Raw genomic sequence first — 13,454 nt, 5'->3', positions numbered from 1 at the left:
AACAAAATAAAATCTGAAATGAAAATGATCCGAAACCAAACATTCTGCTGGAACCGTGCTGAGCTTCCATATCAGAGAACTCTGAGAGGAAACTAAGCCATTTTGTTTCACAGTGCCGATGATTCATCCTGACCTCCAGCAACATAGTTAGGTAACACCGAATCGCTTCAAAAGAGAAAGAATTGTGCTACAACACGAGCCTGATATTTCACGAACAAAAAGATTCATTTGCACCCCAGCTGGGCATGTCAACATGATGAAAAAGCTTTCTTTCACCGAAGAGGAGAGCCGGTGTATGTGCTTGGATTAACGCTTGGATCCTCTTCACCATTCCTTTGGCTTAACTGGTGATCAGAGCATTGCGCTGAACTCAATCAGGCAATATGAGGTCGCTCTACACAGGGGAGAGAGCAGAAGAAGAGTGCTGTGAGCCGCATTCCTGCAGGCTCTGCTCTGAGATGTCTCTGCTCCCCCAGTGCCTTCTGCTTGTGAAAAATCAGAAGTATGCAAGGAATGGCCATCTGACAGGAGCACTGAAGTGGTTCCTCTCCAAGGCAGCCACACTGGTCGAGGCTGTTTGGAACAAACAACAGCTGCGCTACGTGATCGGAGATCCAATATGTAACCACAGAGCCAAAGGCCTGAGACCTCTGGGCACACGCTCCTCGCCACACCCCATAATGCCACTGTCAGCTAAGCACTGAACATCCTGTACCTTAAATCCCCCCAGACACCCTGGGCTGGGCCATAGCCCCAAATCTTTCCTAAATGAAAAATACATTAACTTCAATTGCTTTAATTATGGGTAATTAATAAGCAAACTACACCAAAAGTATATTAATCGATAACAGGCCTAAACATTCTTAACATTTATCAAACTAGAGTCAAAACTAGCTGTGGTTTCATGCATTCGAGATGACGGCAAAGACGTCAGTGTTCCCGTGGGCAGCACAGGGCGCCGTCCCTGCATAGAGTCACACACTCCATTTCTCTACCACTCATCTGCGACAGTTTCACGGGACTGTGCTCGCTCTCTCTGAGCTATATTTCGCTACTCCCTCTCACTTCTGCTGCTAACTGTCTGCCTATGGGAAAAGTATTTGCACCCACTTGAAGTCAAAAGTGGGGGTTATATAGGACACCGGCCCTCCAGGACCGAGTTTGGACAGCCCTGCTCTAAACTATAGGGAGCCCTTTTACATTACTATAAGGTAATACTATTAACAATTAGTAAAAAAAAAACTTAAATTTAATTACTATTGTTTTTAAATATAATAATTAACACTCAACTTAATGTATGCAAACATGTAAATTGCACATAATGCAGTTTTTAAATTAGTCTAACTTCTAAATTATAAAATTTATATTTGTTGTTTAAATATATTCATTTAGACAGTGGCTTTCATAACTTGTTTCATAACAGATTTATTTAAACATACATTAAATAATTAAGACATCAGGTAGAGGTAAAGTAAACTATAATGAGTATATAGTCTAATAATTCGTGAAATGCTCTTCTCTAGACTTAATTTCTCTAGCAAACTAAAGAGCTGTGGACACTGATGAATTTTATACTAATTGTATTTATGTTGTTTTTTTTTTACCATTTTTATTTATATCAATAATTTTCCTAATTCTCTTATTTATTATACTGTATAATGCAATATGTTTAATTATTTCATAATATATTTCAAAGGGTATGTTTTTGCGTATGTCTTTTTACCAAACCTTGACGGCAGCATTAATAGCCAAGTTAGCATTCCTTTAAAATATTGAATTCCGATTTAAATGGTGTAGATATTTTTACATTATGATATAGCACTAATAGGCTAACCCCCGGGTGTCATTTATATCTAGCAACATCCTTGTTTCAAATCTCTAAATATTGATTCTACAGAGATACGCTACTGTCGCAAAGGGACTATGCTAGTGGGGACTAGCTCATAAATGTCTGACAATTATTAAAAGACTGATGAGAGGCATCAGGCGCATAATAGCAATGAATTCTCCTCTATGTTACTGAAAAAGTACTCTGAGGTATTCATTACCAAAAAGCTCTGAGTGTTATACTGTACACGATCTCATAGGAGACACAAAAGCCAATATTATCTCCCACTGTGTACATACAATCAAGTGAGTCTCGGACACTCAGCACTCAGTAAGTGCATATCTGTGTGTGTGTGTGTGTGTGTGTGTGAGTGTAGTTGGCAAAAAGATGGTTAAATACCACCTGTCCCTGCCTCTCATCGCCACAGAATGCTTATGACAGGTTGCCTGGTCATTGTGCATAACAGTCTTAGAGGGATGTCATGGTCCGAATGCTTGCAGGGTTCTGCTGGGTCAGGCATTTAGCAGGCTTACGCCAGCCGTATAAGGACTGCTACAGTACCAGGAAACAGATGCACCTGTCAATAGGGGGAAGGAAACTCGAGGGGGCCGGGAGGGATGGAGGCAGGGGGCCGAGGCCTTAAAGGAAATGCTGAGTTTATTTACCTGCCTGTCTGAATCAGCTGCTGAAACACAGTTAACCGTTTCATGCACAGACACAGACAAAGACGGAACGGAACTTCTTGCTGAGCTGCATCTAATCTGCACCTGCACTACGTCTGATGTTCCTGGTTGACTTCTATAGGGATAATTTTTCAAAGTTTTCCAGAAAAAAAAGAAGCAAATTAGGGCAGGAGGAATCTTCAAGATCGTGTGAGAGAGCACGGCCTGTTGTTCCAGCAGTCACGCTCTTGTGTTTGGGTGCTTTGTAATGTTGAAAAAGTAGCCCTAGTCTATCGCTGACATAGACAGAGCGGCCCACTAGAGTACGGAGGCAACCCTTGTATTTGTAACTGTCAGGGAGGAACAGTTGGACACATGACCTTGTGTGCGTCCTTGGTGACTTGACAGTGTGTGTACACACCAACAGCGGGGCAGAGACGCTTGCAGCTGCCGCCATTTCCCGTCATCACATGACTGTTTACACCCGCTCTATCAAACGCCCGAACCCACAAGTCAGCTCTGGCACAACTTAATCTGGGTGAAAAAATGCGGCTCAGAGGCCTGTGACACACAACCTCTGAGGTTTTCTGTGAATGATAATTGTAATATGCTAATTTTTTTTTTTTCATGAGAAGCCATTGAAAAACCCTTGATAATATCCTTCTGATGTCCTCATAAAGGGCAGAGTCACTTCAACATCCATCACTGGCTCATAACGGTTTGGCCTAGATTTCCAAATATCAAGAGAGAAGAGGGGGTGGTGTGCTCTACTGTAACATGCCAGTTATACTCTAAGCAGAAGAGAAGTGATTGAGGGAGACCCGCTTATCTGGCCGCATGCGGTAAAGATGGTGCCGCTCCATTAGGACGAAGAAAGAGGGCGACATATGTCCTGAAAATGATATCCCCTATTACAAATCAACGATATCAATCATAAAAACAGGAAGCGGATTTAGAAACCCCTGTGAAGCGAAACATCTATTGACACAGGAGCTGATGCAGTCACCCCAGAGGACTTACCCACAGGGCTGGAGCCGACACCGCTCGGCACTGCGAGCTCTGTGAGGGGACCCAGCATGTCACCTAATGAGATGCACAAAATGAGATGATTAACCATCTGCATCTTTTATCTCCGAGTGTGTGGGTACATGTGTATGACAGGCCAGCCTTCACACGCAGCGTTCTGCTCCCTTTAGTGTGTCAAACACATTTGAATGTTGCACAATTTTAAGGAGTGAAACTGCCAACCTGCTAAAGCAAGAATCGCTATTGCTCGTACTGAACAAGTATTATACTTTGGTACACATCCTTGTACTACCGACATGAATGATTTCTCAAATAATGTGGCTTGTTTAGCAGAAGTGTGATACTATTTATCTAAGTGATCTGACAACTTTCACCTGCCAGGCAATCAAAAAGAAAAAAAAACTGAAGTAGAGACCCGGGTCATGAATGGGGCAATAACATACAGACTTTAAGGTAGGCCTGTCAACAGCCACAAAACAACAACCACACAAAACACAACAGCAACCACCTAGCAACTAGAACACGTTTACAACAGTATAGCAATGCCCAAGCAACCATCTAGAACGCAACCTCAGCAACTGCATAACAACAGTAAAAACACCCAAAACACATCATGGAGATGACCTTTGCTTCATTTGTATTTTCCTTCTTTTATTAGTTTTTATTACCTATCATTTTACTACATACTTTACTACATTTTTACATACTACTGTTCAAATGTTTGTAGTAATTTTGTTCAGCGTGGATGCATAAAATGTATCAAAAGTGCCAGTAACAACTTATATTGCTACAAATATTTTCTACTTCAAATAAATTCTGTTTTGTTCATTAAAGAATCCTGAAAAAACGTTATCATGGTTTCCACAAATATATTAAACGGCACAACTGCTTTTAACATTGATAACATTTCTTGAGCACCAAATCATCGTATTAGAATGATTTCTGTAGGATCTTGTGACCCAGAAGACTGGCGTGATGATGCTGAAAATGCAGCTATGCCATTACAAGAGGAAAAAAAAAACATTTTAAAATATATTAAAATGGAAAACAGAAATGGAAATTTTTTATTATTTTAATATTTTCAGTTTCACTTTTAGATTTATCTCACTGTTCAAATGTTTGTAGTAATTTTGTTCAGCGTGGATGCATAAAATGTATCAAAAGTGCCAGTAACAACTTATATTGCTACAAATATTTTCTACTTCAAATAAATTCTGTTTTGTTCATTAAAGAATCCTGAAAAAACGTTATCATGGTTTCCACAAATATATTAAACGGCACAACTGCTTTTAACATTGATAACATTTCTTGAGCACCAAATCATCGTATTAGAATGATTTCTGTAGGATCTTGTGACCCAGAAGACTGGCGTGATGATGCTGAAAATGCAGCTATGCCATTACAAGAGGAAAAAAAAAACATTTTAAAATATATTAAAATGGAAAACAGTTTTTTTTTAAAATTATTTTAATATTTTCAGTTTCACTTTTAGATTTATCTCAAAGATATTCAAAAGGCAAGCACTCATAGAAACGAACAAACTAACATCAAAGCATAGAAATGTAGAACATAAACAAATCTGAATCATGGAATCTCAGCTACATAAGATAATCTCAAATCATGCTGTTGTGATTTCAAGCAGTATTTGTACTGACGAATACAACCTCCATAGAGCGTGTGCCGGCCTGTGAAGGGTGAGTGTTTGGGTATTGTTGAGGTCAGTAATGGGTGTTGTTGGAACATCAAACATTATTTTGCAGCGATGCAGCGCAGCAGTGTTTTTGCACTTTACTATGATCATGCCACCCCCCTACATAGCAACAGAGATAAAAGGATGACTAATGTGTCCAGTGCAGAAAAACATGCATTTAACACTCGTGTTATAACTTGAAGACGTACAGTATAAGGCGTACAAGGGCCAAATGCAAAACAGCTATTTATGGATTTTAAGGTTGCAAGGTTCCTCATCGGGGTTCAGTATAAATCTAAAAAGCTTTCTGTTGCATCTATCGTAACAGAAACACATTTACTGTAAATGCATCCACTATTTGCATGACAGTCATTCTGTCTGTCTGTCTCTCATTATTCACACTAGGGCTGGTGCGGCCCAGCCACAGAGCCCACTGTTGTCAGACCAGCTTAAAGATCAGATGGTATTAAAGCCTGCAGTCGTCATGGAGACCACTTCCAGGAGACTACTAATTGATCTCACTTCCGTTCCACTCATACTTGTGCTGAGAAGGTGTGAAACACAAAGCATAGCAAGAAACATATAGATGTCTGTGCATAGCAGCTGGGAAACAACATTACTCTTCCATTACTACAGATTTCTTAATGTGAGACGTAAAAAAACAACATCTGTATTGAATTTTCAAAGCAAAGCAATAAGACAGAAAACACATCTCTTGATATACAAGCCATTAAAATCCCAGAATCTGCCCCACTTTTGCTGGTAGAAATGGAAGAACGTAGAGGGAATAGCACTAACCTGCGCTGCCTGTGCTGGGGGGCCTCTGTGGGGGCCCGGCAGACACTACGTTTCTGTGCAGGGAACCCTGAGGAGGAGACAGCATGGCACCGTCACTCAGAGAGGCAGCGGCGGCCAACAGGCTCTGGCTGCTCAGAGAGGCCCCGGGGTTGTAGGACATGGCGTTGGGGTTCGTCACTGGCACAGCCACATGCATGGAGAAGTTCTGCGGGGGCAAGGCCGTCGGCTGGAAGAGAGACACACACATAGGGCTTTATGTGGGAGGCATCAAAGACTCTTAAAGCAACCTGTCATGCTTGTATTTCATCTAAATATCCCAGTATCAAAATTGACATTCACACAGATAACTGAACTATATCTCAACAAGAAACTGTACAATCAGAGAATGGTGGCCAGTTGGTTCTGTGCAGCGCTCGGATTCATTTAGCCTGGATATTCAGGTAGAATGGCCCATAATGGTACGCTGCACATATCTTCAGGCTTCTACTAGAAGTGAAAGATGACCCCTGAGCTTTGGCGCTTTTATCATACAATAGAGGAAAACAGGAGATAGATTGCCAGGTGGAAAAATGTAATCTCAGGAGGGAGATCTCCGGATCACCTTGGGCTGTCCAAAAAGCCCGGCATAAAGTGAGAAATACTCCTGGAAAACAATTATCCTATTGGGAGTCATTTTCACTGTGCTCGGAACACCAATTTTGACCCAGGTTCAATACATAAAACAACATCTTGGGATGAGAAATATTACGACGGCATGCAAATTTGGGAAATATCTTGAAAAAGCTTGGCTATAGCCAGCACTGCACTTGGCCATTTTCACAAAACAAAACAAATAAACACACAAAGAACACACTTTTTTAAATCAATCAATATACATACATTTTATATTGGGGAAAAAAAGAGGTGAAATAACTACATCGTTTGACAGCAACGCTGGCATCTTAATCATATCAACAGGCAGTGCATTGCTGACTATCCATCCAGTTATCCAGAGTGAGTGTGAGCAGGGACAGTGTCCATTCACTTAATAGTGCAGCGAGCCAGTTAGTGAGAATATTAGTGTGTTAATGACACAGAACTCGAGCTTTGTTCATGTCCATTCGGTGCAGTGAAAACAATCATCTGGCACCCACTATAAGGTGCAGAATGTTATTGGTCAACACCCAATAAGATCACTATTGTCTCAGTTAAAAAAAATAAAATAAAAAATATGTGCAAAAAGAGATTTTGTAGCTAAATACTCCCAGATTTATTTGTTACTAGCTTGGACTTGAAAATGGTTCAGCTATTTGATTGTGCTAGGACTCTAGAAATTGTCTAGGGAGATGAACAAACAAACCCAGGTGTTGCAACCCACCAGAAAGAGTGAGACTAAAAGAAATCAGTTCTAATTAGTGGAGGAGAAACAGTGAGAGTCTCTCCATCTGTATACAATGGCAAATCTTCTCCATCACATGACCTGGACAGAGCACAGCACTGAGAGAAAATAATAAATTTCCAGATCTGTTGGGGCGAGTGCTGGGAAGAACACATCAATTACCTCAACCAATGAATCTGTCAGTATTCTAGCCAGAAGGAGGACATAGAGACATTCTGTCCGAAAAAAATAATAATACTGTAAATAGATCACACTTGTACTAAACTTTTTTTTTTAAATACAGTGGGGGACAAAAATCCACACCGAAAATCTTTTACATTCATAAATTTGGACAGGTTTGTGCATGTTAATATAAGCTAATCGGTGATGTAAATTTAATGCTGATTAAACTTTTCACTTAAATTCTATAATTTGTCATTTAAAACAACATACTTGACTACAAATAGTAAAAATCGCAATTTTATACCTTACTGTATGTACAGTATTTAAAAAGTGTTTATTATTTTAGAAATCGATCAAATAAGCTTGTGATCTTACTAATGTGAAAGGTTTAAACAATGTGATCTTATTAGGGTGAGAGAAAAAGGCTGTAAAATTCATTAGAAAAGTGCACTTCCAACAGACAAAAAAAAAGAAAAAACTATGCTTTAAAAAATAAATTAAAAAGTCCTTAACTGTTGACAGAGGTTGCAGGGTGAGGCAATGAAAAAAGGGGGGGAAGGGGGGGGAGTATCCTTTCTGCCACAAAGCCAAGCAAAAACATTGCATTTACTTACGATTTTATGATTTCGCATCATATTATCAAACTCTTCATTAATTTTTTTATATTTTTCTTCTGTGTGAGGGGTGAGGACATATGAGGCGTCAGGATCCGGGCTATCACAGCCTCTGTGTTCTTTCTTGTTAAGCGCCTGTAGTGAACATCAACATAAAAAGAAGGATCAACACAAAAAGGCAGGGAGGAAGCAGTACTTACACCACAGCGCTTGTACATTAAATCACTCTCTTCGTTTAGTTTGCCGAAACGGTCGTCCATGAGGGGACTGTGACCGAAACAGTCATCTGGGTCAGGACTGGCACACTGGTCATTATGGCCTTTGTTTCTTAATTTCTGAAAATGAAATTGGAAAATTCACACATACATAGACATACGTAAACCCAAACAGCTGTTATCGTTGGGTTCATTTAAACAATGAAAAAACAATTGATTGATTAGTGAATATGACAGTTAACTACTTAATTAATCTAGGGCAGAACATGTTGATAAAATGCATAATTCACAGAATGTAATAAAGAAATGCAGTTTCTGAACTTTGCTACAATTGCATGCTGTGATCAGGATGTTGAAATTGCACTGGTAACAGTTCAATGGATAATTTGGCAAATACATTAAGAGCTAATACGCTGATGGTTGCACCATGCCTATTGCATTAGCCCCTGGGGAGGAAATTGAATTGCCACTCCTTATCCTTTCCCTTAAAAACATTAGGCTGGGGAAAACCAAATCGTCTTTTCTCTCTCTGCGTTTCTCTCCCTTCCTCCTCTTTGCTCTCTTTCTTAGGAACATACATTTCCCTCTGCATGTGTGTGTTGTGATGCATATTTAATTATCTTTCAGTTATCATAAGCCACCCAGCTGGAAGACACACACACATAAGAGGATCCCACAGTGCAGTGCTTTAGAAGCTCTCTCGCTGTAATTCAGCACACCTGCCACTCACAGGAGCCTATCAGAATGAAAGCAATGTACGAATTGAACAGATTATCAAATCCGGTCACTAACATTTATTTAAGTGTGGAGAGGACTGATTATTCTAAGAGCAAAGTGCAAAGGGCAGAGCACCTGCTGTAATATTAGCCATTTTACCTCGAGGGAACGGAAGCTTTTTTGTACTTTTTAATAAATACAAGTCTGTATTTCTATTGTCAGAGGGGAGTCTATTGGTAACACATTACTTAAGGCCTGTATAATGCATTTTAATATTTACATGGTAGATATTAAAAAAAGCATTATCACAACACACAATTTAATGTACGGTAATGCGTTACAGCCTTTAAAGGTACAGTATAAACATTACCAGACAAAAATTGCATTGTAGCCTATTATCAAGTATTTATGAAAATAATGATAATGATCATTTATGAAATACATCTTTGAAATTTCATGCATTATTATGCATTATAATTAATTATGAAGATAATTTAATACAATTACAATTCATTTTTGGTAATTAAATGAAAATTTAATGAAAGGCAATTTATGGAAAAAGAAGATAATGCATTACAATTACAGTATATCTTCATAATGAAGTAAAGTGTTAACCTCATATTTTTCAAACTCGCCTTTACCCATCACACCGTTTACATTAACAAGATGACAGCGAAGGTTGCCAGGTTCTCAAACAAGGGAAATCTTCATTTGATGCCCTGGTCTGTTTCTTACTACTGTACACAGAGCTCCTGTAATAAGACTACTGTACCTCAGGATGGTTTGGCAGCAGAGGTTACATGTTTTTTCAGATGAAAAAGTCATGTTTGGAAGGAAGTGAAGCAAAGCACATATACACTAACAAGCCCCTTAGTCTTTGCATCTATCACAATGTGTGTGAGAGTGTAGGTATGTGTGTGGGTGTGTGTGAGAGTGCCTTTAGAGTGCAGCTGCTGTCCTCTGGTATTTCTGTGACTGTAGAGTGAGATCTTTGTTGATCCTTATCTACTTTATCTAACAACATGCAACCAAGCTCCGCGCGGAGTGAACTCAAACCTGCATTTACACACATGCACAGGAACAATCGATACATGTACACAATGTGCCTATGCCTAAGCAAAACACAAAATGCAAGTGGTATACAGCTTCTAGCTACAGATACATGGCTTTTCTGGGACCATCTGAAACCATAAAGCTATTTAGTGTGGTGCCGAAGGTGGCTCTCGCTCGCTTTTTCTGAGCAACGCCTTCCCGGGTCATTTCCTGTTTACAGGGCCCTATGTGGCTCTCTGAAACACTGTGTTTACCAGTGAAACTATGCACTTTCTCCCCCAGAGTGCCACAGATTCCATCGGGACCTGCAAATTATAGTCCCAACCTGCTCATTATGTGGCAAGCGCTGTGGCTGGAGCTGGGCAGCGAGGTCTGTGTGAGCAGGGCAGGGCCGCTGACTTCCACAGTAACCCTAGGGACACACCCATCCGCTGGGGCCTGAGTCTGCAGGGAGGGGCCCCTGTGGAAATCGCAGACCGCCAGGCCGGCCTTCTCATGGGCACACAGTGCTGATGAGCACAACATTTCCAAGCAAAGAATGTGATGGAACTACATTATAGACCTTAATCAGAGCAGATGCCATATTGAATTTTACACATATGAAAATGGAGATGTGAGGGATAGACTTACAGAAATACAATGGCATGCACTGTATAAAGGTCTTAGATAATGTATTTTTCAAAACTCTGAACTCTGAATGAGATTTTGTCTACTGAAAGTCTTTTGGAAAGATGTTTTGTCAGCTGAACAATTGGCATGTTGTTAACCAACAGTAAACTGTAAAAAATATATAAATAAATAAAACAAACATTATTGGAGTAAAACACTATTTCAATCTTGCTACTCGAAGTTTTCATGTTTAATTTCATGAGCAATTTCTGACTGAAAAAATGTTACTTTGCAAAAAAAATTCAAAGCTGTAAACAAAACAAAGATTATTAGAGTATGTTTTACAAGAAAATACTATTTCAGTCTTTTTACTTCAAAATTGCATATTTAAAGTGTTACTTGCCATTTCTTTGTAATGATTTGTAAAATTTACTAGCAATTTCTGAGTTAAAGTTATTTCAAAGAAAACCCTACACTCGTTTTCATTTCCTGTCATAATTAAATATGGCACTAAGGTCTATTATGCATAGAATCAATCATATGTGACCCTGGAGCACAAAACCAGTCTTAAGTCGCTGGGGTATATTTGTAGCAATAACCAAAAATACATTGTATGGGTAAAAATTATAGATTTTTCTTTTGTGCCAAAAATCATTAGGATATTAAGTAAAGATCATGTTCCGTGAAGTTTATGGCGATTTTCTCAGTATTGTGATTTTTTTGCACCCTCAGAATCCAGAATTTCAAATAGCTGTATCTCGGCCAAATATTGTCCTATCCTAACAAACCATACATCAATGGAAAGCTTAAGTATTCAGCTTTCAGTTGATGTATCAATTTCAATTTTGAAAAATTGACCCTTATGACTGGTTTTGTGGTCCAGGGTCACATATTGTCAGTCAAAATCGTAAACAGTGCGACATTATCCAAAATAAAGCAACACAATAGCACTAGTATGGCCTTTTGTCTTGCAAAAGAGATCACATTTGTGCATTCCCATACTGCATCATGCCCCCAAGTGCTTTGAAGTCTGAAGGACAGGGATAGCACGCTGGTAATTCCTTCTTAAATGGCTTGGCATGTTTTGGGTGTCCCACAGACACTGCCCGCAGCTCCAGTAAATGGATCACTAAATCAGCACATGTCCAAACAGGTGTCCCTCTCCCCCAACACCTGTCAGCCCCTTCACCTCACGATGCAGCCAATCAGCGGCCTCCGCACGTCAGCACGGCCATAAAAGGGCACGTTATGCGTAGCGATCAAAATCTGTCTACAGCAGAAAATAAGACGCTGCCAATGAGCGACTCAAGTGAATCCATTAAATACAAGCACAGATGGGGGCATGAGGTTGATCACGAGTTTGATTAAACCGGATCATTTGCATTCTTAATTACACCTTTAAGTGTACGGCTGCGCATGATCTCTCATCAACAGGCCAAGGTGGCGACTGCATGCAACATCCTTTCAACCTTTGCAAAAAAAAAAAAAAATGATGATGGTTGCGAGTTGCCTATCTAGACAGTATTTTACTGTGTATTAAAGATAAGCATCCAAACAAACATTTTCTTAATCAGTTCTAATATTTTCTAATATGGTAAGTTTTGTCAGGGAAATGGAGTGTTATTGTTATCGGAGTGTGGGGATGGCTGGCTCATTAGGTGTGTGTGTGAGACTGGATTGTGAGTGTGTGAAAGAGGGAGAGTGGGCAGTGCTGGCGTAAGCAGTTCTGGAGAGGGAGCTGAAAACTCATATTGTGTAATCTGTTCAGCATGTCCCGCATGGCTCAGAGACAGGACAGTGGGACAGCTGCCAATATTCGTGCCAATATTCGTTTTTTTTTATATAGAATGCATGCCAGACCTGTATTGATAAAACTTTGGCAGTCCACACAAAAAATGAGAGACTGACGTAAAGCCAGCACGACATAACTGCGTAGTGAGTGCATTTGAATGTTTGTGTGTGTGTGTGTGTGTGTGTGTGTGTGTGTGTGCGTTTGAGATAAAAGGAGAACTAAATAACGAAAGAAAGGGACAGAGAGACATACTTAGAAACCAGACAGTTTAAAAAGCCCTTTTTTCTCTTCTACAACACACAACTTCCCTCTCTCAGACACTCCCTGAACAGCCACTGGAAAGATTACTGGAAAAATGAAATGCTGTGAAACAAGTTAAAGCTCTTGCATAAGAAAGCGCAATCAAGCTCATCAAAAAAGACATGATTTGCCAGAAATGTCAAACTGGAGAAAGTGTTTATCACTAGGATTGCTCTAATATTAAAATTCAGACAAAAATCTAAAAACTTTACACAAACACATAAAGCATATGCACTCCATATACTGACTCCAAGCTTTTGAATGGTATAGTGTATGTTACAAAGCTTTTTTATTTTTATCTTTGGATCTTTCTATTCATCAAAGAATCCTGAAAAAAAATGTACTCAACTGTTTTAAATATTGATAATAATAATTAAAAAAATTATTGAAAAGCAAATCAGCATATTAGAATGATTTCTGAAGGATCATGTGACACTGAAGACTGCAGTAATAATGCTGAAAATTTAGCTTTGATCACAGGAATAAATTACATTTTAAAATCTATTCAAATAGAAAGCAATTTTAAATAGTAAAAATATTTCAACATTTTACTGTTTTTGCTGTACTTTGGATCAAATAAATGCAGCCTTGGTGAGCAGAAGAGAATTCT

The 13,454-nt window shown here is 39.3% G+C and overlaps 1 protein-coding gene across 14 annotated transcripts in view; it reads right to left on the bottom strand.

The window, feature by feature from the left end:
- Positions 1 to 13,454, bottom strand: part of LOC107715609 (myocyte-specific enhancer factor 2A-like) — a 105,964-nt gene that overhangs the window by 12,734 nt on the left and 79,776 nt on the right. For 6 of the 14 annotated variants that reach the window (XM_016521752.1, XM_016521751.1, XM_016521754.1 and 3 more), the window contains 3 exons: positions 8,359 to 8,493; positions 8,159 to 8,293; positions 6,005 to 6,230 (listed from right to left, as the gene is read on the bottom strand). In XM_016521752.1, coding sequence (XP_016377238.1) covers positions 6,005 to 6,230; positions 8,159 to 8,293; positions 8,359 to 8,493 — 496 coding nt within the window. The remainder of the gene's footprint in view (positions 1 to 6,004; positions 6,231 to 8,158; positions 8,294 to 8,358; positions 8,494 to 13,454) is intronic. The other 8 variants (XM_016521758.1, XM_016521761.1, XM_016521763.1 and 5 more) reach the window with 3 other exon arrangements.

The sequence above is a fragment of the Sinocyclocheilus rhinocerous genome, unplaced genomic scaffold, assembly GCF_001515625.1.
Source record: "Sinocyclocheilus rhinocerous isolate Xijiao unplaced genomic scaffold, SAMN03320098_v1.1 scaffold1110, whole genome shotgun sequence".
Lineage (NCBI taxonomy): Eukaryota > Metazoa > Chordata > Actinopteri > Cypriniformes > Cyprinidae > Sinocyclocheilus > Sinocyclocheilus rhinocerous.
This window is presented reverse-complemented; position numbering and strand designations above follow the sequence as displayed.